Source organism: Enhydra lutris, unplaced genomic scaffold (assembly GCF_002288905.1).
Source record: "Enhydra lutris kenyoni isolate GAN:26980312 unplaced genomic scaffold, ASM228890v2 scaffoldscaffold69, whole genome shotgun sequence".
Classification (NCBI taxonomy): domain Eukaryota; kingdom Metazoa; phylum Chordata; class Mammalia; order Carnivora; family Mustelidae; genus Enhydra; species Enhydra lutris.
In genome coordinates, this window is record NW_019154153.1 from 8,555,171 (window position 1) to 8,575,097 (window position 19,927).

Genomic DNA, 19,927 nt, shown 5'->3' on the forward strand with positions numbered 1-19,927 from the left:
TCGTAAATCCTGTGTGGATCCGAGTAGAAAGGGGGTTTAGAAAAGAGAAATAATCATGTGTAAAGGGGGGAATCTTGGGGAGAACAGGAGAACAGATGGGAAGTTGTGTATATAGGAGGCACCTTGACTGGAAGGAATTCGGAAGAGATGCCTAGAACAAGGACACAGGGCAAAGGCATTTTGCCACCCTCTAAGAGAAATTCTCCTTTCCCCAACGGGAAATATTATGTCATACTTCAACCCCACTGACTGCCCAACAATGGGGGATTCAAGCCACTCATATCCCCATTTCTTACAAAGAACTTCACAGAAAATAAAGTGCTCTTTAGTTAACCGCCCTTTCTTGCCCCTTTGCTTCAGCCTTCTTCAACAAACTCTCATATATAACCCCCTTACAAAGAAAGAAAGGGGTGGGTGAGGGAAAAGCAGAAGAGTGGAAAGCTAGATCTCCTGGAAGTCATGGGTAAATAAAAGAATATGAACAAGAAGCAGAAATCACAGAGAGAATGGCCTTGTCCGTTCCTTACATTTGTCCTGCAGCTTTCGGAAAGTGAACATTCAGTGAAATAAAAACAGAAGTAAAATTGCTCTTCCCTCTCGTAACTAGTATTCAACAATTAACGTGAAACATACACTAAGTACTTTGCAGCAGTAACTCATGGCCATTTCTCATTAAAGGATAGAAGTTGTCCCTGTACCTTTTTTCTTTTTCTGGGGGATCTCCCTTGGCCCTCACAAACTCCCCTCTCTAGATTATTTAATCCCCTCTACCAATTTCCTTCACCCCTTGAAAGTCAAATGGCAAAAGCTTCAGCCCCAGTGATTTCCAAGAGAAGCATTTGCTGACACAATTAAATAATTGAAATATTCCCTACCTATGTGTATGCCAGCTCCTTCTCCCTTTCCCCACACCCCTACCACCAACGCTGTAGGTTCGGTTCTGCTATGATCAGTGGGAAAGAGGTTCCCATCTTGTCCTAGGACATGATGAAACTGAAAGAGTGATAATGGCTTACTTTTCTTTCTTGAGAGTTCCAGAAAATGAGGGGAAGAAGATAAAAGGGGAGGAAGAGTTGAGCCAGCAACTGAAGGAGGACAAAATAGTATTTGCTGAATGGGGAAGGGGGACTGAAGGATAATTTGTAAATGCAAATATGAGCCACAGTTAATTTCCAGAGAAAACTATGTTTAAAAACTCAAAAGGGTTAAATTGAAACCGTCTCCTAAAAGCTGAACCTATGCTGAACAGGTATCCTCATCCCTACCACAGAAGCAAGACCAACTCTATCTCCAATAGACTAAGGACTGGGAACAAGTCCATGGAAGTTTCTAGTAGCATATAAAAACTGACTATTTTATATTCCATCACCCCTCTACACTGTTTGACTCCACCCAACCCAGAAGTCTTATTCTTCTAGGATTTAATGGTCACCCTTCTGCACCACCACCATCACTCTTACCCTAGATGGGGAGTGAGGATCGGGAGAAGTAAGGATCGAAGATAAAAGGGACAAGGAAGAGCTCAGAGGACAAAATTAGCACCATTGAGTAAAACCTGCAAATTCATGGCTGCCCAGCGGTGTTTTAGATCCCTTTTTACTTGAGAATGTGGCTTCTCTAGTACTGGACTGAACTGACAGGAACAGAAAACAATTTAGGGTTGGAAGGTGAGATTAGCATTGAGTTTCTCAAAGAGAAAGGTAAATCAAAATTTGAAACCTTTCTCTGTAGCCATCAAGGCCTCACCTTCCGGCCAGATGATTTTAAATTAGCAAGGGGCGGACACAGTCTGTGGAGGAGGGCAGAAGACTGGGGACAGCATATAACCAATAATAATAATAACAATAATAATAATAATACCATAATAAGAATAATAATAAAAGAATTCGGAAAAAAACAAGAGGGAAGAGGAAGAAGGAGGCAGGAAAGAGGGGGGGTTATCTTCGGCAGCATCTTGTGGTGGCTTTTCTGACAGAGCAAGAAAAAAGAGGATATATAAGTATATACAGCAAGGAGGAAGGGATGGGCTGGGGCTGCTCCTGCCCCACTCCCAGACTTTTCGCCACCCAGCCTTGGGCTCATGGCCATGCTCCATGAGGCCCTAAGTGATCAAGTCCCAGTCGAAGTCATCAGGGATCTCCTCGTTGGTACCCGGAGGGGGGACCGGTGGCCGAGGGACCATATGGTGTGCTGTCAGGAAGAGACAAAGAAATTAAAAGGAGAGTGGATGGGAAGTTATTCTACCATCTAGATAGGCAGTGCTCAGCCCTGAATATGACCACGAGGAAGGGCTGGTGAAACTATGCTCCTTATCAGCCCAGAGTTGTTTCCGTTGCTAGCGCCACTCCAGTGGGTCTCAGGAAATAAACCAGAGTAAACAGAGGGCAAATGGCAATTTAACACTATGTAGCCCCCAAGAATTATACTTATGAAAACCATGTAGTAATGAAAAAAAACATACACAACGTACTATTATATGAAATCACAGTATAGAAATTTGTAGACGTGTTACATGGATAAGGAAGATATGGACAAAGAGTCTGATGTCACCCAAAAAATTCGAAACCCTTGTAGTTAGGCAGGATAATAATAGCGATTTTTCTGAAATGTATTTAAAAGCAAACGATCTGTTCATTCTATATTATTTATGGCAAGTTAGGGTCTACCTCCACCCCCATCAGAGGTAGTTCAATCCCAGACCCCTGATACAGGAGTCAGGTGACTGGAAAACAGACATGGGCACAGAGCAGGTATGTCTGTATAACGTGCTCATTGTATCTGCCTGACCATACCTTCCATCTAGATTCCAAAGCTGGACATAAATGTTCAATATCTTTGGTCTATTTGCATGCTTTTACTGTCTTTTTTTTTTTTAAGATTTTATTTATCCATTTGGGTGGGGGGGAGAAAGAGCATGAGCAGAGGGAGAGGCAGACAGAGAGGGAGAAGCAGACTCCCAGCTGAGTGCAGAGCCCGATGTAGGGCTTGACCCCAGGACCCCAAGATCATGACTTGAGCCAAAGTCAGACCTTCAACTAAGCCACCCAGGCACCCCTGTTTTTACTCCCTTTTATTATTGCAGGCACAAGTTATGCTCAAAGTAAATCAGTCTTCTTTAGTCTCCCATGACATATACCTCCCTAGCAAGGGGCCCACCCTGGAGCTTTAGGAATCATGAAGGTTCACACACTCCCAGCAGGGGTGAGCAAGAGGGAAGAGAGTGCAGGCTCAGAGCCAGAGGAAAGCAAACACAACTTGTCAGGGTAGAGAGTGTTGGGCTGTGGGAGAAGCAAGCTTCCTGGCTCTTACCTGGGCGATTGTATCCTGCTGAATCCTGGGTGGAGACTGGGTACATTGGTGATGGGCCAGGGTAGAGGTGGGGGGCTTGTGGGTGCACATAAGAATTCACTGCCAAAGCAAGACAAGAGTTACTTGAGCAGACTTCATTATACTCAGTGAAGTAGGGCCCAATATAGAGGGGGGAAAGAAGTACTCTTTCTCTCCTTGATGTCTCCTCCCTTCCCTGCTCTGTTCTATAGCTTCAGCAGGCTTAAAGGCTTTCTGGAGGAGCCATCAGTTCTCACCACTTAGGGCAAAAAGGGACCTTAATGGTTCCTAGAACTATGAAATATCATGGCTAGTCAAAGGATGACAAATAGAGAAACATGATCATTGAATCTCTCTCATTACACTGGTCTGAAGATTGTGTAACTGTAGAGAATCACAACCCCATCTGATATGATCCGGGTAGGGGTTACTGAGACACACATCTGGAATGAGCACCTTTTCCTCCCTTTTCATAAGTAATTCTGATTTCCCAAATTAAGGTGGAAAAGGGACTCATACAGTGTTTCAGTACAAGACTTGACTGATGCACTAGATGTTCAGTCAACGTAGCAGACAAACCAGTCCCGCTGCTTAGTCTGGGTCACTGCTCATCAGATGACTTTGCTCAATTCTCTTCTGCCCTTTTCCTCCCCCTCTCTTTTCATCAGAGCCTCCACCTCCTTGGTAACTTGCTTGGTTCACTACCTTGGTTCATGGCTGGCTCTTGTTTGCCACCGGTAAGGGCACAGGAGTCAGCAATACGGGCAGAGGCTGGTGACCGGTGCGAGCCCCCTTGGGGGGGCACATGACCAGTCTGGGTAAGGAAGTGGTTGAGAGAGTCACACAGATTGGCAATGTGATGCTGGTCGAGGCTCCAGTTCTTCTGCTCTGCCTGTCGCAGACTCTCCATCAGTTCTACAAACAGAGAAGCAAGAAGGGCTACCCTTTGTGGAGGTCCCAAAGGCCCTACCATATCCGCCCCCATCTCACTGCTCCCATCACATCACAAATCAACACCACGGACTAGATTTATTGCCAAGAATAACTGACATCTCCTAGAGCTCTACATTTTCGAACTCTTCTTCTGTTGGCTCCTCCCTAAATTCTTGTTACAATTTCCATCTTGCTGGTAAAGAAAACAAAATTTCAAAGGGAGTGATTGAATTAGCCCATAAACAGTGACAAAACTACAAAATCGTGGTCCTGGTTTCTGAATTCCTGAGAGCCTTCCCACTCCAGGGACAAAACAGGGTAGGATAAAACACGGTCATATTTTGGGTGAGTTCAGGCAAAATCAATTAAAATTAATTTGCAAATAACATTGGCATCATCTGCCTTGTGAGATATGGAGGGAAAACAATGGAATCCTCCTTCCTCAAAGCTCACTTCACCACCCCCTTCTGGTGCTGGTTTCTACAAGGCTTCCTACTCACCATGTCCTCCTCTTCCCTCTGGTCATCTTCCTCTCCTCACTCACCTGAGAACTGTGACTGCTCAATGCTGGACCAGTTGAGCCGATTCACCATCTTAAAGCTTTCCTTTAAGGAGTCGATGTTGGAGCACCAGTCGGGAGGAAAGGCTATAAAGGGGCGGGGAGGGTGGAAAATAAAGAGAGTGATGTGGTAGCCGGCTGACTACATGCAAGGTTGTCAATTACATCACCAGGATAATCTGAAAATCTCCCTCCCTGGAGAAGGAGGACTAGTAAAGCGGATAGCTTTAGGGAGAGACAGCCTAGGTCCCAGGCAGGAAAATTCGTAAAGCAATCGCAGGTGGTCCAAGAACCCCAAAACACGGAGCTCGGAGTGGCAACTTCCGCGGGCTCAGAGGGGCTCCTGCCGGGGCGGGGGGTGGGGGGGTGGCGAGACTACAGACCCACTGTTAACTACCTGGCCAACTGCATCTCCAGACCCAGTCAGAACAAGCGGGCCAGCCCGCCCTCCTCTCGGAGCCCGCCGCACCCTCCATACTCACCAAAGGCAGTACTGTTGATAGGAGCCTGGCCCTGCGCCTGCTGCTGAGCGGGCGGCGGTGGCTGCTGGGCGGGGTGGGGGTGGGGATGGTGCTGATGCGGGTGGTAGCCCCCGTGCTGCAGTGGGGGTGGGTGCATGGCCATCACGGAGGGAGGCCCGTAGCTTTCGGCCCCAGCCGGCTTTCCCCCGGGTGGGGTACACCCATCCGGGCTTGGGGTGTGCAGCGGAGGGGCACCCCCTACAGCGGAGGGGCCCTGGGCGGGAGCCGGTTGCGACTGCGACTGCTGGGGGGGCGGCTGCGGCGGCGGCTGCTGCTGGGGCGGCGGCGGCTGCTGGTACATGTAGTAGTTGTTAGAGGGCGGCATGTCCCCCAGGAGAGACGAGAAGCCTGGAGGGCGGGAGGAGGCAGCCAAGTGAATTGGGCAATGCATTTTTCTTTCTTTTCTTTCTTTTTTTAAAGGTTTATTTATTTGAGAGACAAAGAGCATTGCGAGGAGGGGGAGGGATAGAGAGAGTCTTCAAGCTGACTCCCCACTGAGCATGGGGCACTGCGTGGGGCATTTGATCCCAAAACCCTGAGATTATGACCTGAGCCAAACCACGAGTCAGGCGATCAACCGACTGAGCCTACCGGACACCCCAATGCATTTTTCACTGAACAGGACTTCCACAGGGATGAGATGGCGTCAGACAGAAACCCCAGACTTAAGGGTGTCCTGAGAAGGCACGGATCCTCTGGGCTCCCTCTGCCCTCTATAGATACAACGGACAGATGGAGGGCCTTGACAGCTGCTCAAATTCTAGCAAAAAGGTTAGCATGTACCTTTTCATGCTATTCCTCAGGGATCTGGGGGTAGGCCTGGAATCAGTGTCAAGAGCAGTCAGGTATCAGGTGAAGTTTTAAAAGTAAATCACAGGGCGCCTGGGTGGCTCAGTTGGTTGAGCAACTGCCTTCGGCTCAGGTCATGATCCCGGACCTCCAGGATTGGGTCCCGCATTGGGCTCCCAGCTCCTTGGGGAGTCCACTTCTCCCTCTGACCTTCTCCTCTCTCATGCTCTCTCTCACTCATTCTCTCTCAAATAAATAAATAAAATCTTTTTAAAAAATTAAAAATAAAATAAAATAAAATAAAAGTAAATCACAGGGGCGCCTGGGTGGATCAGTCTGTTAACCATCTGCCTTTGGTTCGAGCATGATCCCAGGGTCCTAGGATGGAGCCCTGCCTCAGGCTCCCTTCTCAGCGGGGAGTCTGCCTCTCCCTCTCTCCCCTGCTTTTGCTCTCCCTCTCTCAAATAAATAAATAAAAGGTAAATTACTAATAAAATAAAGCCACTGGGTACCTACTCTTTCTTCTTCCTTACTGTGTCTACACTCGTCTGCTGTTACTACCTACTTGGATTCACCACCAACAAACGGAGCTGGGTGAGGCATAAAATAAGGATGGATGAATTTCTGGCACACATTGGGCAGGGAAGAACTAGAGACTGAGGCTGGGCAGGGGCTTTCAGTCACCATGAAATCTGAGTGAACACTTGAATCCTCACTCACTCTAATTTTTCACTTTGTCTCTGACAGCCCCTCCCAGCTCCCCACTTCTGATCAACCAGTCATCTGACCTGGATTCATTTCTCAAGCAAAGGCTACAATCTCAGAGCATAACTCCAGCTCTAAATCCCCCGAGATATAAAAGAAGAAATCCACGGCAGTTAATACAAATTTTCCAAAAGGTGGCTTCTAATCAGTTTTCATCATCCTGTTCATCCCGAGGCCTGTACAAGGCAACTACACAGAACAAGAGGCTCTGATGCCTCACCCGAAGTCGACCCCCACCTCTAATTTCTTTAAAACCACAAACAAGGGGCACCTGGGTGGCTCAGTGGTTAAGCATCTCTCTTTGGCTCAGGTGGTGATCGCAAGGTCCTGGGATCGAGTCCCACATCGGGCTCCCTGCTCAGCGGGGAGCCTGCTTCTCCCTCTCCCTCTGCCTGCCTCTCCCCCTGCTTGTGCTCTCTCTGTTTGTCAAATAAATAAATAAAATCTAAATAAATAAATAAAAACAGAAACAAACAGGAGTCACAGAGGGCTGGACCAGGTGATCTCTCAAAGGAGCTTTCCAATATGAACTTTACTCTCACACGGTAATACAGGAAATTTGAGTATGGACCAAATATAAACTGATATTAAGGAAGTATTATTGACTGTGTTAAGAATAATAATGGCAGTGGATAACCAAGTCTTTATCATTAAGACTTCACACTGAAGTAGTATCTTAGGTGGGATAAGCACATCTGGGAATTGCATTAAATTATTCCCATTTAAAAAAAAAAAAGTGGGTGGTAAATGAAATGAGCTGAACAAAATATTGCCATGTATTAAAACTGGGCCATCTTAAAAGTTGGAAACCTAAGGGTTTATTATACTATTTTCTCTATTTTTGCATCTGTTTGAGATTTTTTTCTAACAAAAATTAACATGGGGTGCCTGGGTGGCTTCATTGGTTGAGTGTTTGACTCTTGATTTCAGCTCAGGTCATGATCTCATGATCTCAGGGTGATGAGATCGAGCCCCAAGGTGGGCTCTGCGCTTAGTGGGGAGTCTTTTTGAGGATCCTCTCCCTCTACCCCTCTCCCACTCACTCACCCTCTCAAATAAATAAATAAATCTTTTTTTAAATATATGTGCTGCCAAAGTGAGCACAAATTTTTTTTTAAAAAAGCAACTAGAAATATGCTAAAAAATTAAATTGTCTCACAATGAAACGGATTCTGAAGGAAAGCAAACCACTGCTGTCCCCTAGTGGCCATCCTCTAAATGACGGGCTTGCAGCCATCGAGTCACTGCCCTTAGTTCTAGAAGGGGGATCCCTTGAACTCACTTTCTGAAGCTAATAACCCAGCCTGCCTCTCGAAACAGCTCCAAAACAGCTCCAAACTAAGCCAGAAGAACCTGACTCCAAACAATTCTGGTTTCTTGAGATGCTTCCCCTAACCAGTGATCAGCCTCTCCTCATGTGAAAAGTAAGACAGAAGGGAAAGAGAATGTTACCACCGATCCGGGAGTATAAGTATGTTCATGCCCTCATCCCAACAACAGGCTCACCATGCTGAGATGAGGAAGAGGATTTCTCCAGCATGGATTTGTAGAGGTTGCGAAAGGACCAGCTTAGGTCCTGAAAATTGATCTCTGAGTAGGAGAATTTGAAGTCATGGTTGGTGTTATACAGGGGAGGAGGACCCTCGGCACCTTCTCGGCCAGGAGCCCCTGCTGCCACCGCTCCACCATCCACAGATCCTGTGCCCTGCAGAAAGGAGTAAGAGAGACTCAATCCATGTGCTAAATCAGGAAAACAGCCCTTTCATGGTCACCAAGCTCTTTGGCTTGTCTTCATCCTGTCCTAACTTTTCAATGAATGAACATCATTTCCCCGTCTGTCTCATTGATTCCTACTGTGATGTGCCTCGAGCCACTTTCCCATGCTCCATCCACCTTCCATTCTCATAACCTTTTTGGCTCCCCTTCTTCTCTTCTCACTATTTTTCATCCCCCTGATCTTTCTCAAAGTTCTGTTACATATCTCTCTCTCTCTCTCTCTCTCTCTCTCAGCTTCCCTTTTCTGCTTTCCCCGTCTTTCCCAATTGATCTGCCTACTACATCACAGATAATACAGTATTTCCAACTGGCAGATCTATGACTCTGTTCAACAACCTATCCACCCATCCATCCGTCCCCATGCACCCTGACACCCCTACTTCTTACCTGGCTGTAGCTTGTGATAGAAGTGGGGCTCTGAAGGGACATCTGAGGATTCCCCTCGGAAGGCAGTGAGGGTTCTCCACCCCCAGGAACGCCTCCCCGTGGGCTCTTGCTTGCCTCCTGTTCTGGTGAGTCTTGGGATAGCTGAGGGTTGGGAAAGAACAGAAATCTGGAAGCAGAAACTAAACATCCTCCTGAGACCCATGGTTTCAGCTCACCCTTTGCCCCAAACACAGGAAAGGACCAAAACTACAAGACAGGATGTGGCCCGAGCTGCTGGTTCAGGTGGGGACTTACATCATCATCTGGAGGGTGTCTTCTCTTTCGGGAGATGTCAGGGCAGGTGTCGATTGTCCAGTAAGAGCCCTGGAAGGCGAACCCAACCCCATGAAAAACAAAAACATTATATATGAAAATTCACACCTTTGGAAAAGTAGATAGTTGGGAGGATTTTCACCAAAAAAAAAAAAGTCATATTAAGAAAAATAACTGGAAAATCACACAGAGTCCCGAGGGTACTGGCTATTTTTGAGGAGTAAATTTGTCCTAAAAGTTCAATGAGTATGTCAGGGGTATAACTACAACTGGTGGTCCAAACACAGGCCTTGATTGTTCTGGTATTTCGTTCAAAGAGCTGGAAATGCCCACACACAACCATCTCCTTCTGTGTGATCTGTGGCAAGGCTCTTCTGAACTCTAGCATCCACATCTTTCGAAAGAAGTAACTGATTTATCTCTTTTCCCTTTTGAAGATAAAAGTCATGGGATTTTTGTAGAGAAAAGTCTCTACAAAGGTTATTTAGCCTACCTTTCACATCTAAAAAGAGGGCCACACATAAGAAAGGGGGCATTAAAGTCAACTTTACCATATATAATTCTATTTAAGAAAATGGATTTCAGGGATGGCTGGGTGGCTCAGTTGTCTCCTGCCTTTGGCTTAGGTCATGATCCCAGGGTCTTGGGATCTAGTCCCACATGAGGCTCCTTGCTTAGCAGGGAGCCTACTTCTCCCTCTCCCTGCTGCTACCCCTGTTCATGCTCTCTCTCTCTCTCTCTCTGACAAATAAATAAATAAATCTTAAAAAAAAAATTCCACAATCTTTCTTAGTCACTCATGCTAGTGGGGGCCCATAAGCGTGATAGCCAAGCTCTTCCTTTGAGAAAAAATAAAGCTGCTTCTCTAATTAACATGATTTCCTCTTCTGGGTAATTAAAACAGCCACAGGACTCTAGGCTGTCAACTACTCCTCTCTCCTTCCTGCCCCTCCTTTCAATGCTTACAGGAGTGTCTCACCTTCCCGGGGTCATCCCGAGGTCTGGGCACCTTCCGGAAACACTTGTTGAGAGAAAGGTTGTGCCGAATTGAATTCTAGGGAAGCAGAGAAGCAAGTTAGGCTTCAGCATGGTATAAAGCAGAAAATTTTCCAATAGGGCACAGAGGGACACAAAAGAACATAACATATCATAAAGTTCAAGTATCAGGCAAGCTTAGGACCTCCTAACTATACTGATGGAGGACCTTATCTAGCAGATAGCAAGAGCCCTGAGGTGAGAAAATGCAGAAATTAAATGGATGGGAGGTAATGCCTATAAACCTGACTACCAGGTGCTTCTGGTATCTATATTAAAAACAACAACTACATAATCTTTCTGGTTTTATATATATAACCAGAAAGATTAAATTAAGACAGATACATATCTGCCTTAATTTATTTTAATCTCCCCTAAAAGAATACTACTTTAAGACTGTTTATATAAATAAAAACAAATATAAATTAGAAACAAAACAAAGGCACAAGGTCACCTTTGTTTCCTCAACAGCCCCCTGGAATGCTACATCCGGAGGAAAGAAAGAATGTTGCAGCTGTGTGCTGGACGAGGCTGGGTGTTGTGGTAGCTAGCAGGGACAGGGTCATGGAGGAAAAGCTGAACACTTCCAGTAGTCTCCAGCTCATCATCTGGTTTGTATGTCAACCGGTGATTTACAGAGTGAAAGAACGACATTAAATCCCCACTCCTTCTCAACAACTGGCAAATGAGTTGCTGCTCCAAAAGATGGGGAACAACAGTCTTCCTTCTTTGCTTGGAAGAAGGGTTTCCTTCTTCCTTTACTGCCAGCCAAACAACTTATCCTCTTACTACTTGCTTGGCAGATGAGCTGTTGGTGAAGGACCTTATTATTATCATTATTATTATTGTTGTTGTTGTTGTTGTTACTGGTATACAATTTTTCAGAAGATGAGGACTACGTGTAATGAAGCTTTGGAAATCTGATGAGACTCCTACCTCTAGGTAGGAAGAAGCAATGCCATCCCTTGCACAGTGACTTGAACATAGTAGAGTGGCAATAAGTATTTGTGAAATGAATGAATCTCCTTTTCGAAGACTCAGAAGGTAAGAGGGTATGATGAGCAATAGCATCCTGCCATCCTCATAACTACACTTAGTGGCTCGATATCACTGGAGTTTCCCTGACATACCTTATGAAAGTTGTTCAACTCTGAAAAAGAGTAGGGGATGGGAGATATAAGATTTTAAGTTCATGCATCTCTGAAACAGGTCAGAGTGAACTGGACCAGGTTAGAGGAAGAAACAAAAGAGTAGAGAAAAAGGCTGTCAAAGGCTAAAAACAATCGCAGGTTACAGAAGCCATCCCACCTTCCAACCAATGCCAGCGTTTTTGTAATAGGGGAAGTTATCACAGATCCAGCGGTAAATCTCACTGAGGGTCATCTTCTTGGCTGGAGAGGAGTTGATGGCGTAGGTGATGAGGGTGGCATAGCTGTATCGTGGCTTGCCATCCTGGTGCACTGCTGCCTCATCTTTGCTCAGGGTGGCATTTGGATCTGTGGGTGAGCCTGGGGGACACTTGCGGCTGCCACCTGGAGGCCCAGCCTGAGAGGCACTCCCAAGCTTCTCGATGGTAGCTCTAAGGGTCAGCTGGGGGAGCCAGTCTATGGAGGTGAGGCTACTCTCTAGGTCAGAAGCCATGGTACTTCTGGGTTCTGCAGAGAAGAGAACAAAGGGGAGAGGAAACTAGAACAGGTGAGTGTGATAGCTGGTTACTAGTGGCAAATAATATTCAAATGTTAGTGCTCTAAGGGAAGTAGAGTTTCTTCCCAGTGTAATCCCCATGGGAGACTGTCGCAGGACAGCCCTCAACCAAGTGTTCCCAAAGCCCCCAGACAACATATCACCAATCATCTACCAGATGACAGACTAATACTTACCAGTCTTACATCTTAATGTAGAACACAGCCAACAGGACTCTCCATTCAGCACTAAGAGGGAAGTCAGACCCCCCCACTCAACTGAGCTATTCCCTCAATCCTCCTTACGTGGAGCCTACAACATAATATTTTAAACTACATATTTAAAAAAAAAAAAAAAACTTAATATACCAGGTAAAATCAGCCAAAGTCTACTCTCCAATTATGTGATGCTTGTTTTACATACATAGAGATAGCACAAGTGAACATGTAAAGAAAAACAGTCCAAGTAAACACAAATATACAGCAACGAAGCACACACCAACACTTTTACAGATGTTTCACAGTGGGTGAATTTGACCCCTCACCTTTTTATCCCATATATGTGCACATGAGGCATATTTGATTTACCCCAAGCATAAATTACGCACGACAACCAGCAAAGGACAGAGGCAAGACACACACGTAAAACAGTGGCCCCCATACCCAGAGATCACAATGAGATATACAATGTACATTACCAGCAGAGCACAAAGTCACACACAGAGGTAACAGATCCTGAGTTAGAGCCGCCCTCACACCTTTAAAGCTGCCCCTGACCGGCTCCCGCCCACAGACACCAACACCAGGAAGAAGGCATCGGCAAGGACCTCCCACCTCCCAACCCGCTGGGCTTCACTGAGCCAGGAGGTGGGGGACACCCAGCTGTGTGCACACCGTAACAATCAGATAGCCTAGCTAAAAATAGCCACTCTGGGGCCAAGAGCTGGCTCCCCTTCTCCCGCCCTCCTCCTCTCTCCTTCCTTCCCAGCCAGGCACGCGCGCTTGCTGCACCTCCATGCAAACTCCTGGCTCTGCCAAACCGCCCACGCCTGATGTTTGCACACCCTGCTGCCACCCACACCCCCCGGGCGCTCTCGCTGGCAGATCGGTGTAGCCGGAGTGACGTCTTGGTGGGGGAAGGTGAAGAGCGCCGGGTGCTCTCTGCTACTGCAGGGTCTAGAAAGGCTGGCAGGAAGCGCTTGGTATCCATTTGGCGCTCCCTGAGAGCCCATGCCAGCAACCCCCTAAGCACTTGCCGCTTGGCAGGTTTGTGCCTGCTCGCCTGGGGAGGAGAGCGTCCAGCCAGTATTTCCTTCTCGCGGCCCTGCTGCCGGTCCCACCAGGCTAGCGAGCCTCAGAATTCAGAATCCCGGACAGAAACACATCGCGTATGTAATTTCTAAATGCGCACCCAGATAAAATGCACGAGCGGTAGGGATTCGACCATACACAAATCCACATCCTTTGCGGTTAAAAACTCAATCCCAGGTACGACTGCCTACCCCTCTCTCCTGCCTCCAACACACCTTGCAAGCTGTCAGCTCACTCTGTCGCCCACAGCGGGGACTCTCCTCCCCTTGAGATGTACCCTTTCTCCTAAGGGTCAGTGTTCTCACTCGTGTTCTCCCCCAAGTTCCCCACCCACACAACCTCTGCATGTACACACAAGTAGCAGGCACCCTGCTCCTCCCCAGCAACACACCCACTGCACAAGGCTGAGGGAAACACCTTATGCCTCAGGGCCTGAGCGGCATGAGACCCAACTGAAACCCAAGAATTGCTTGACAAGAGAAAGAAAGAAAAAAAAAAAAAGCTATGTTTATAAATAGTATCATGAAAGGGTTTCCCCTTTACGGTTAGCTTCTCTCCCCACCACCCTCCTTTACAGCCCACCACCACCACCTTGCCTTATAATATCATGGAAACTTGGAAGCTAATAGGGACATCTAATCATTCCCGGAAGCCTCAAACCTCCCAGCGCATTACTGAGTCAAAATGCCACAGCATCTGGAGTAAAGCAGGGCGCTTTGGGGAGTGCATTGGTCCTATAGCTGGGTTATCCCAGCCCAACAGTATTGTGACAATAAGCAGGTTCTCAGTGACCAGGGTTTTCCTGGGTCCTCCTCAGAAGGGGAGGTCTGTAAAGAATTCCCTATTATCGGGCACCCGGGTGGCTCAGTGGGTTGGGCCTCTGCCTTCGGCTCAGGTCATGATCTTGGGGTCCTGGGATCGAGTCCTGCGTCGGGCTCTCTGCTCAGTGGAGAGCCTGCTTCCCCCTCTCTCTCTGCCTGCCTCTCTGCCTACTTGTGATCTCTCTCTGTCAAATAAATAAAATCTTAAAAAAAAAAAAAAAAAAGAATTCCCTATTATCTTCTGCTAAAGATCCATAGGAGACCTCAACTTATGAACACAGAAGTCTTCCATGGACCCTTCATTTGAAAGTCTCCCAACACGGGACACGGACATGAGAGTAGATTTCAAGTGGTTTACAGAACCCATGCCAATTGCTGTGAATTCCAGAAAGGGAAGCACTCCCAGCCTTTGCTAGTTGTTCCATGCTCTTCCCTATCCTTACCCCTGCACCAGGTTAAGACAGGTTAAATTTAACCTTTCTCTAGCACCCTCCCCGTCAGCCCTCCAGATACCACCCAGCACTCAAAATATATCCTAATCTTACCAGCTACAAGAAGCTTGCAGCAGAAGGTCCTCCTGATCTTTTGGCACCATTCTCCTTTAACCCATCCCACTTCCTCACCCCTGTCACTTCCCCATTCTGGAAGGCCGTCCAGTGCACAGAACCTCAGAGATGAGGTCCCTCCGTTCTATTCCCAGCCTTGACACTGACTCACTAAATGTCCCTAGCCACCCCTTGCTCCCTGAAGTCTTGATGCCTCAGTTTCCCCCTTCAATAAAAGGGAGGAAGTCCTCAACACTGCCAAAGCTTCATCCCTGGAGGGAAGTGAATGAAGCTTAATGAGCTTGTGGCTGCCACACATTCCATGCTCCCCAAAATAATGGCACGAGGCTAATGTTCAGGGCTAATATTAGAAAGGCAAACAAGAGCTACTTCCATTTCTTAGTCCAACCAACCTAGTTACCCAGACCTCTCTCTCCAGGTGGGCCTTGTGCCACTGGGCTTGGGCAGAACCCGAGTCAGGCCACATTCTTCTCTGCATGCTGGAAGACTGAAAGGAAATACCTATAGAAACTGGGAAAGGCAGCCAAAGGGCAGGCTCCATCACATCCACAGGACATCTAATGAAGACTACAGTACCAGGAGAAAGGCAGAGAAAAACAGAAAGACATTCTGTTGGTGTGGAAGACTGATCCTGGATGAGATGTGTAAGATCCAAAATAACAGGGCGCCTGGGTGGCTCTGTGGGTTAAGCCTCTGCCTTCAGCTCAGGTCATGATCTCAGGGTCCTGGGATCGAGCCCTGCATCAGGCTCTCTGGTTGGCAGGGAGCCTGCTTCCTCCTCTCTCTCTGCCTGCCTCCCTGCCTACTTGTGATCTCTCTCTGTCAAATAAATAAATAAAATCTTTTTTAAAAAAAAATTTTTTTAAAGATCCAAAATAACAGGCACGGTTTTCTTCCCACTTTATCTGAAAGGTCAGGAATTATTCTCTGTATGGTGCCAAGGTCAGGTACTAAGGAGTGATAACTTCCTGCTCTGGACAGAATGCCAAAACTAATAGAGCAGTGGTTGAGTTTACCACATTACCAATTACCAGTCAGGATGCCTGGGTTTCAATCCTGGCTCCACTACTTACTGGCTGGGCAACCTCAGGCAAGTTACTTAACTTCTCTGTGTTGTTGTTTCTTCCTCTATAAAATAGAGATGATAACTGCACCTGCACAGGGTTGTTGTGAGGATTGCCTCAAGTTAATATTTTTAAGGCATTTAGTAAGTGTTAGGTAAGTGTAGCTATTATTATTTTTGAATGAGGCAAAACAGAGAATATTGGAAATGAGAAAGCAGACCGTGGAGGTTAAGACTGAAAACAGCAAGCCTGCCATGGTTTATGTTACAAAACCTGTATTGAATTTGCAATAGCTTTCGAGATGTCAGAAACTCCACCTTTTACTTTGGGGATAACGTCACCCCACTACTGACCAATGCCAGGACCACGCAGACTTCAAAGATGAGGGAACGAGGGGATATCATCTCTATTTTTCAGCAGGGACCAGGTCTAGTCATAAGACATGATCTGGAAAACACCACTCTCTAAAGCATAATTAATCCAACCCAACAGCCATCTGCTTCCAGTGGACTCCACAGAGGCAAGGAGAATTAGGGAAACTCCATCCTAGTAGGGCCGGTTGCACTGTTGGGGGACAGGAGGGGGGGGTCCACCTGGAGCCGCTGTGATACAGTTCCCTCTGAATCTCTCAACAAGTTGCATTCCAGCATCTGGAAAAGCATTTTGGGAGAAATGGGCTGCTATTACACTAGAGTCGGCTCTTTTCACAAAGTGGGGGAGGGAGTTCTAGAGGTAAGAGCCAAGGAACCTCATGCTTTTGAGACCAGAGATACCAGAAATAAAACTCTCTTGCTAGTTCTAGAAGAAGTGGCCACAGCCTGACACTGAGCAGCCCTACCACAAGAAAGGACTCTTGTGCAGCCATTCATGAGGGTTCCCAACTGGCCAGGGCAGGCCAAGGCCTTCCTCCCAGCAGGGCAGCCTTACCAACAACCTCTCCATGTCCTCCTGCAGGGGCACCTGCTTCGAGAGGCCTACCAGAAACACAGGATTCTGGGTAATTGGAGGCTTAGTCCGAAAAGCACGGATGCAACTGTCCCCACACACATACCCACTCGAAGCAGAGTCAGAGCCCCATTCACCTGAATTAAGAGACATATGTACACCGCTCTCTAGCACAGTGGTGCGGACCTGGATTATACCCCTGCCTCATATACCACTAACAGGTAGTCTCCAGGGTCAAGTGGATGTACGTAGGGACTCACAGAGCCCACCAAGGCCCAGACAGAGAAAGAAGAGGGAAACATAAAAACCCACGTAAGATGAAGCCTCCCACTTGCTTTTGCTGTGAGGTGCACAAAGAAGATGAGGCAGGAAAGCGGGCGCCCAGCTAGTGGTCCCAGGTGGAAAGACACACTGCTAAACGCACATAGCCCAGCATCCGCTAGAAGGATTTCCTGGCACCCTTCTCCCACCTTTTCTGATGATTCTGGGCTTTGATGATTCCTGCTCCATATCTCATGAGAGAAAACTTAAATACCAGATTCCAGAGACACAGAACCGAACAAGAAATGGGAAGGGAAAAGATGAAACTATTAGGTGCTTTTCTGAAAGGAGACTCATCACAGGTCAAATCTCCCGGTTGGGGGGCAACTTATTTCGATGGAAGACTGGAAGGAGGCTGAGCAGCAACACCCCTCTCTTCCTATCCAGGATCTGCTTTTTCCTGAGGAACTGTTAGTGAAGGACAGGAGCTGTGGACAGGAGCCGTGCAGGACATGAGGGCAGTGGTAGAGGACCAGCACTAGGGAAGAACTTCAACCAGGAGTTAGCATTCCCCTGCATCCTCTCTTCTTGCCTTGGGAAGGGGGGATTTCCATTGTCCCTTTGGATTTTACTGACAGAGCCATGCTTCCATCCAGGAATAAGTAAGCCACAAGAGGAGGCCTCCTGGTGTCTGAGGAAGGGTGAGTGGGGACAGGCTGATTTTCTTGTCAAGGAGACAGTGGGTAGGAGAGAGCAGCTCTGGTGGACATGAAGCTGAGGTAGGCTTACAAAGTAAGACAAGGTAGTAACACTGGAAGCCCTAGACAAGTATAGGCCATGAAATGCCACGATCACTTTAGTGAAGTAAGAAAGCCCAAGAATGGAGAGCGCTCTGGGAGTCTGGTTGGAATGTGTCCATCATTATTACACAGTACCAATGCAGTTCTGAAAATGCAGGCATTTGCTGATACCCCTTTGCCTTCAGCATGAAACCCTACATGTCCCCAGGGACCTCAAACGAATCCCATCCATCGAGTCCCCAAACACTAAGAAACCCATTTCTCAGAGCCTCTGCAGAAGGTGTAAGTCTGAAGCCAGGAGCTTCCTCAGAACACACTCCCCAGAGGATTCTGAGTTACTACTCTACCTTCCCCAGTGATGAAACCCAAGAGCCACCATCTCAGCCCCTACCCCCACTAGTACCTAAAGAGGACAGAGAGGTGAAAGAAAGCACTAACCTGTCTCCGAGCTTCCCCCAGCAAAGGGAGGGAACCACCTGGTACTGGAGTTTGGGGCTGGAGGGACTCCCCTCTTCAAAGGCAGATGAAGAGTTTCATCCTCAGTGGCTCTTCCTGTACTTGGCTGAGCATCCCAAGCTGGGGTCGGGGGGACCTGGGTCCCCTGAGGATGAGGAGCGGAGGGAGGAGGAGGAGGGGGCGGAGGAGAAGGAGGTCCTACCTGGGGAAGGTGGCACACCCCCCACACCCTGCCTGTAACCCTGGGGAGGAGGGGAGGAGCCTCTCCGAACCAGGAGTTGTCTCCTCCCCCTTGGGGGAATCCCCCTCCCCCCCAAACTGGATCTTTCGGGAGTGGAGGGCTCTTTCTGTTTGCTGGAGATCTGAGCGGAGGGGCTCTGCCCTGTTCCACTGTCTAGGTACAAGGAAGTTGAGAGGAGAGTCCTTCCCCTCTCCTGAAAGGCTGAAAGCCGGCTCCTCTTCTTTCCCTGGAGTGTCCTCTGCTTCTGAATGTAAGGATTCCTCTCCCCTGTGAGTACTGGATAGGATGGAGGGCTCCTACTCCACAGGCATGTCCCCCCTTCTCTTAGCCTCAAAAGTCCTGAACTGCTGAGAGTGTGCGTTTGGACGGGTGGAGGCACGCTGGGGCGGGCTCACTCTGTCTGCTTCCTTTAGCAGGATCGCCCCTTTCTACTTCTGGAGGTCTATTCCCGGGCCAGGATGGGGGTTTTCCTCTCCCCTACAGGGGTCTCTTCTTCCCCTCGCCCGAGTGGCGGTAAGGGTCTCCGCTCCAGCAGGGAGAGAGGCTGCTCCCGTCCCCGCGCCCGCCTCCGCTCCGGGGGTGCCCCCGAGGGTGGGGTTTTCCTACTCCCCGCTCTCCCTGAGCTGGCCTGGGCAGCAGGGTCCGGGAGGCCGCGGCTGCCGACTCCGGTCCCTGGCTACTGTGGCCAGCGCCTCCTCTAGTCCCGTCCCGTCCGGTCCGCTCCCTTCGGCGCGTGAGGCCCCCGGCGCTGCCACCTCTCGGGCTCCGGCCAGTCCGGGCTCCCGGGGAGTCAGAAGGCGGACGGACAGTGTCAGGGCTCGGCTCGGGCTCGGGCTCGGCTCGGCTCCGCTGCAGGCCCCGGCTCCTCCCCGGCCTCCGCGCCGCGCTCCACGCCCCTCCCCCTCCCCCCCCCGCCCGCCGCCGCCGCCGCCACCTCCCGGCGCGGGTTAAGGAGGAGCGGGCGGCGCGGAGCCGCGTGCCGAGCCGCCAGCGTGTGCGGCGCCGGGAGAGACGCGCGGCCCGGAGCCGGGGGATGGCGCGGGAGGAGGGGGGGCCGCCGCCGCCGCCCGGCCACTGGGCCGCGCGAGCAGCTCGCCTGGACACGCGACGGCAGCCCCCTGCCCTTGGTCGGGACGGCCCCCCGGTGACGCCCGACGCCGTCCGCCGCGGCTGCACACGCGCCTTCGGGGGTGTTCTCTGCACGGCCGACCCGAGGTGTTCTCTCCGGAACGGCGTTGATGGGCTTCCCGCTCCCCGGAGACGGTGTATAAGAGGTTATGGCGTTGGGACTGGGTTAGTCTGTCATCCTGACCTCATCCTGGAGTTCAGTACGTGCTGTTGAAGGAGAGGATGTGTGAAGAGAGAAGGAGCGTGTC

At 48.9% G+C, this 19,927-nt stretch overlaps 1 protein-coding gene across 1 annotated transcript; it reads right to left on the reverse strand.

The window, feature by feature from the left end:
- Nucleotides 1-1,889: 1,889 nt before the first annotated feature.
- On the reverse strand, nucleotides 1,890-19,384 carry LOC111159794 (forkhead box J2). The gene is made up of 11 exons (XM_022522400.1): nucleotides 18,293-19,384; nucleotides 11,713-12,059; nucleotides 10,349-10,423; nucleotides 9,352-9,420; nucleotides 9,058-9,198; nucleotides 8,401-8,599; nucleotides 5,302-5,688; nucleotides 4,805-4,906; nucleotides 4,033-4,242; nucleotides 3,310-3,408; nucleotides 1,890-2,190 (listed from the first exon to the last, which is right to left on the reverse strand). The coding sequence occupies exons 2-11, from the start codon at nucleotides 12,043-12,045 to the stop codon at nucleotides 2,102-2,104; spliced, it is 1,704 nt and encodes a 567-aa protein (XP_022378108.1). The 5' UTR covers nucleotides 12,046-12,059; nucleotides 18,293-19,384; the 3' UTR covers nucleotides 1,890-2,101.
- Nucleotides 19,385-19,927: the final 543 nt, after the last annotated feature.

Excerpts from the sequence above, each read along its gene's own strand:
- LOC111159794 (XM_022522400.1), bottom strand. The coding sequence starts at position 12,045 with ATGGCTTCTGACCTAGAGAGTAGCCTCACCTCCATAGACTGGCTCCCC. Across the intron at positions 9,421-10,348 it reads CTCGGGATGACCCCGGGAAG|GGCTCTTACTGGACAATCGA; the intron begins GTGAGACACTCC and ends TTCGCCTTCCAG. Across the intron at positions 3,409-4,032 it reads AGAGCCAGCCATGAACCAAG|TGAATTCTTATGTGCACCCA; the intron begins GTAGTGAACCAA and ends TTGCTTTGGCAG.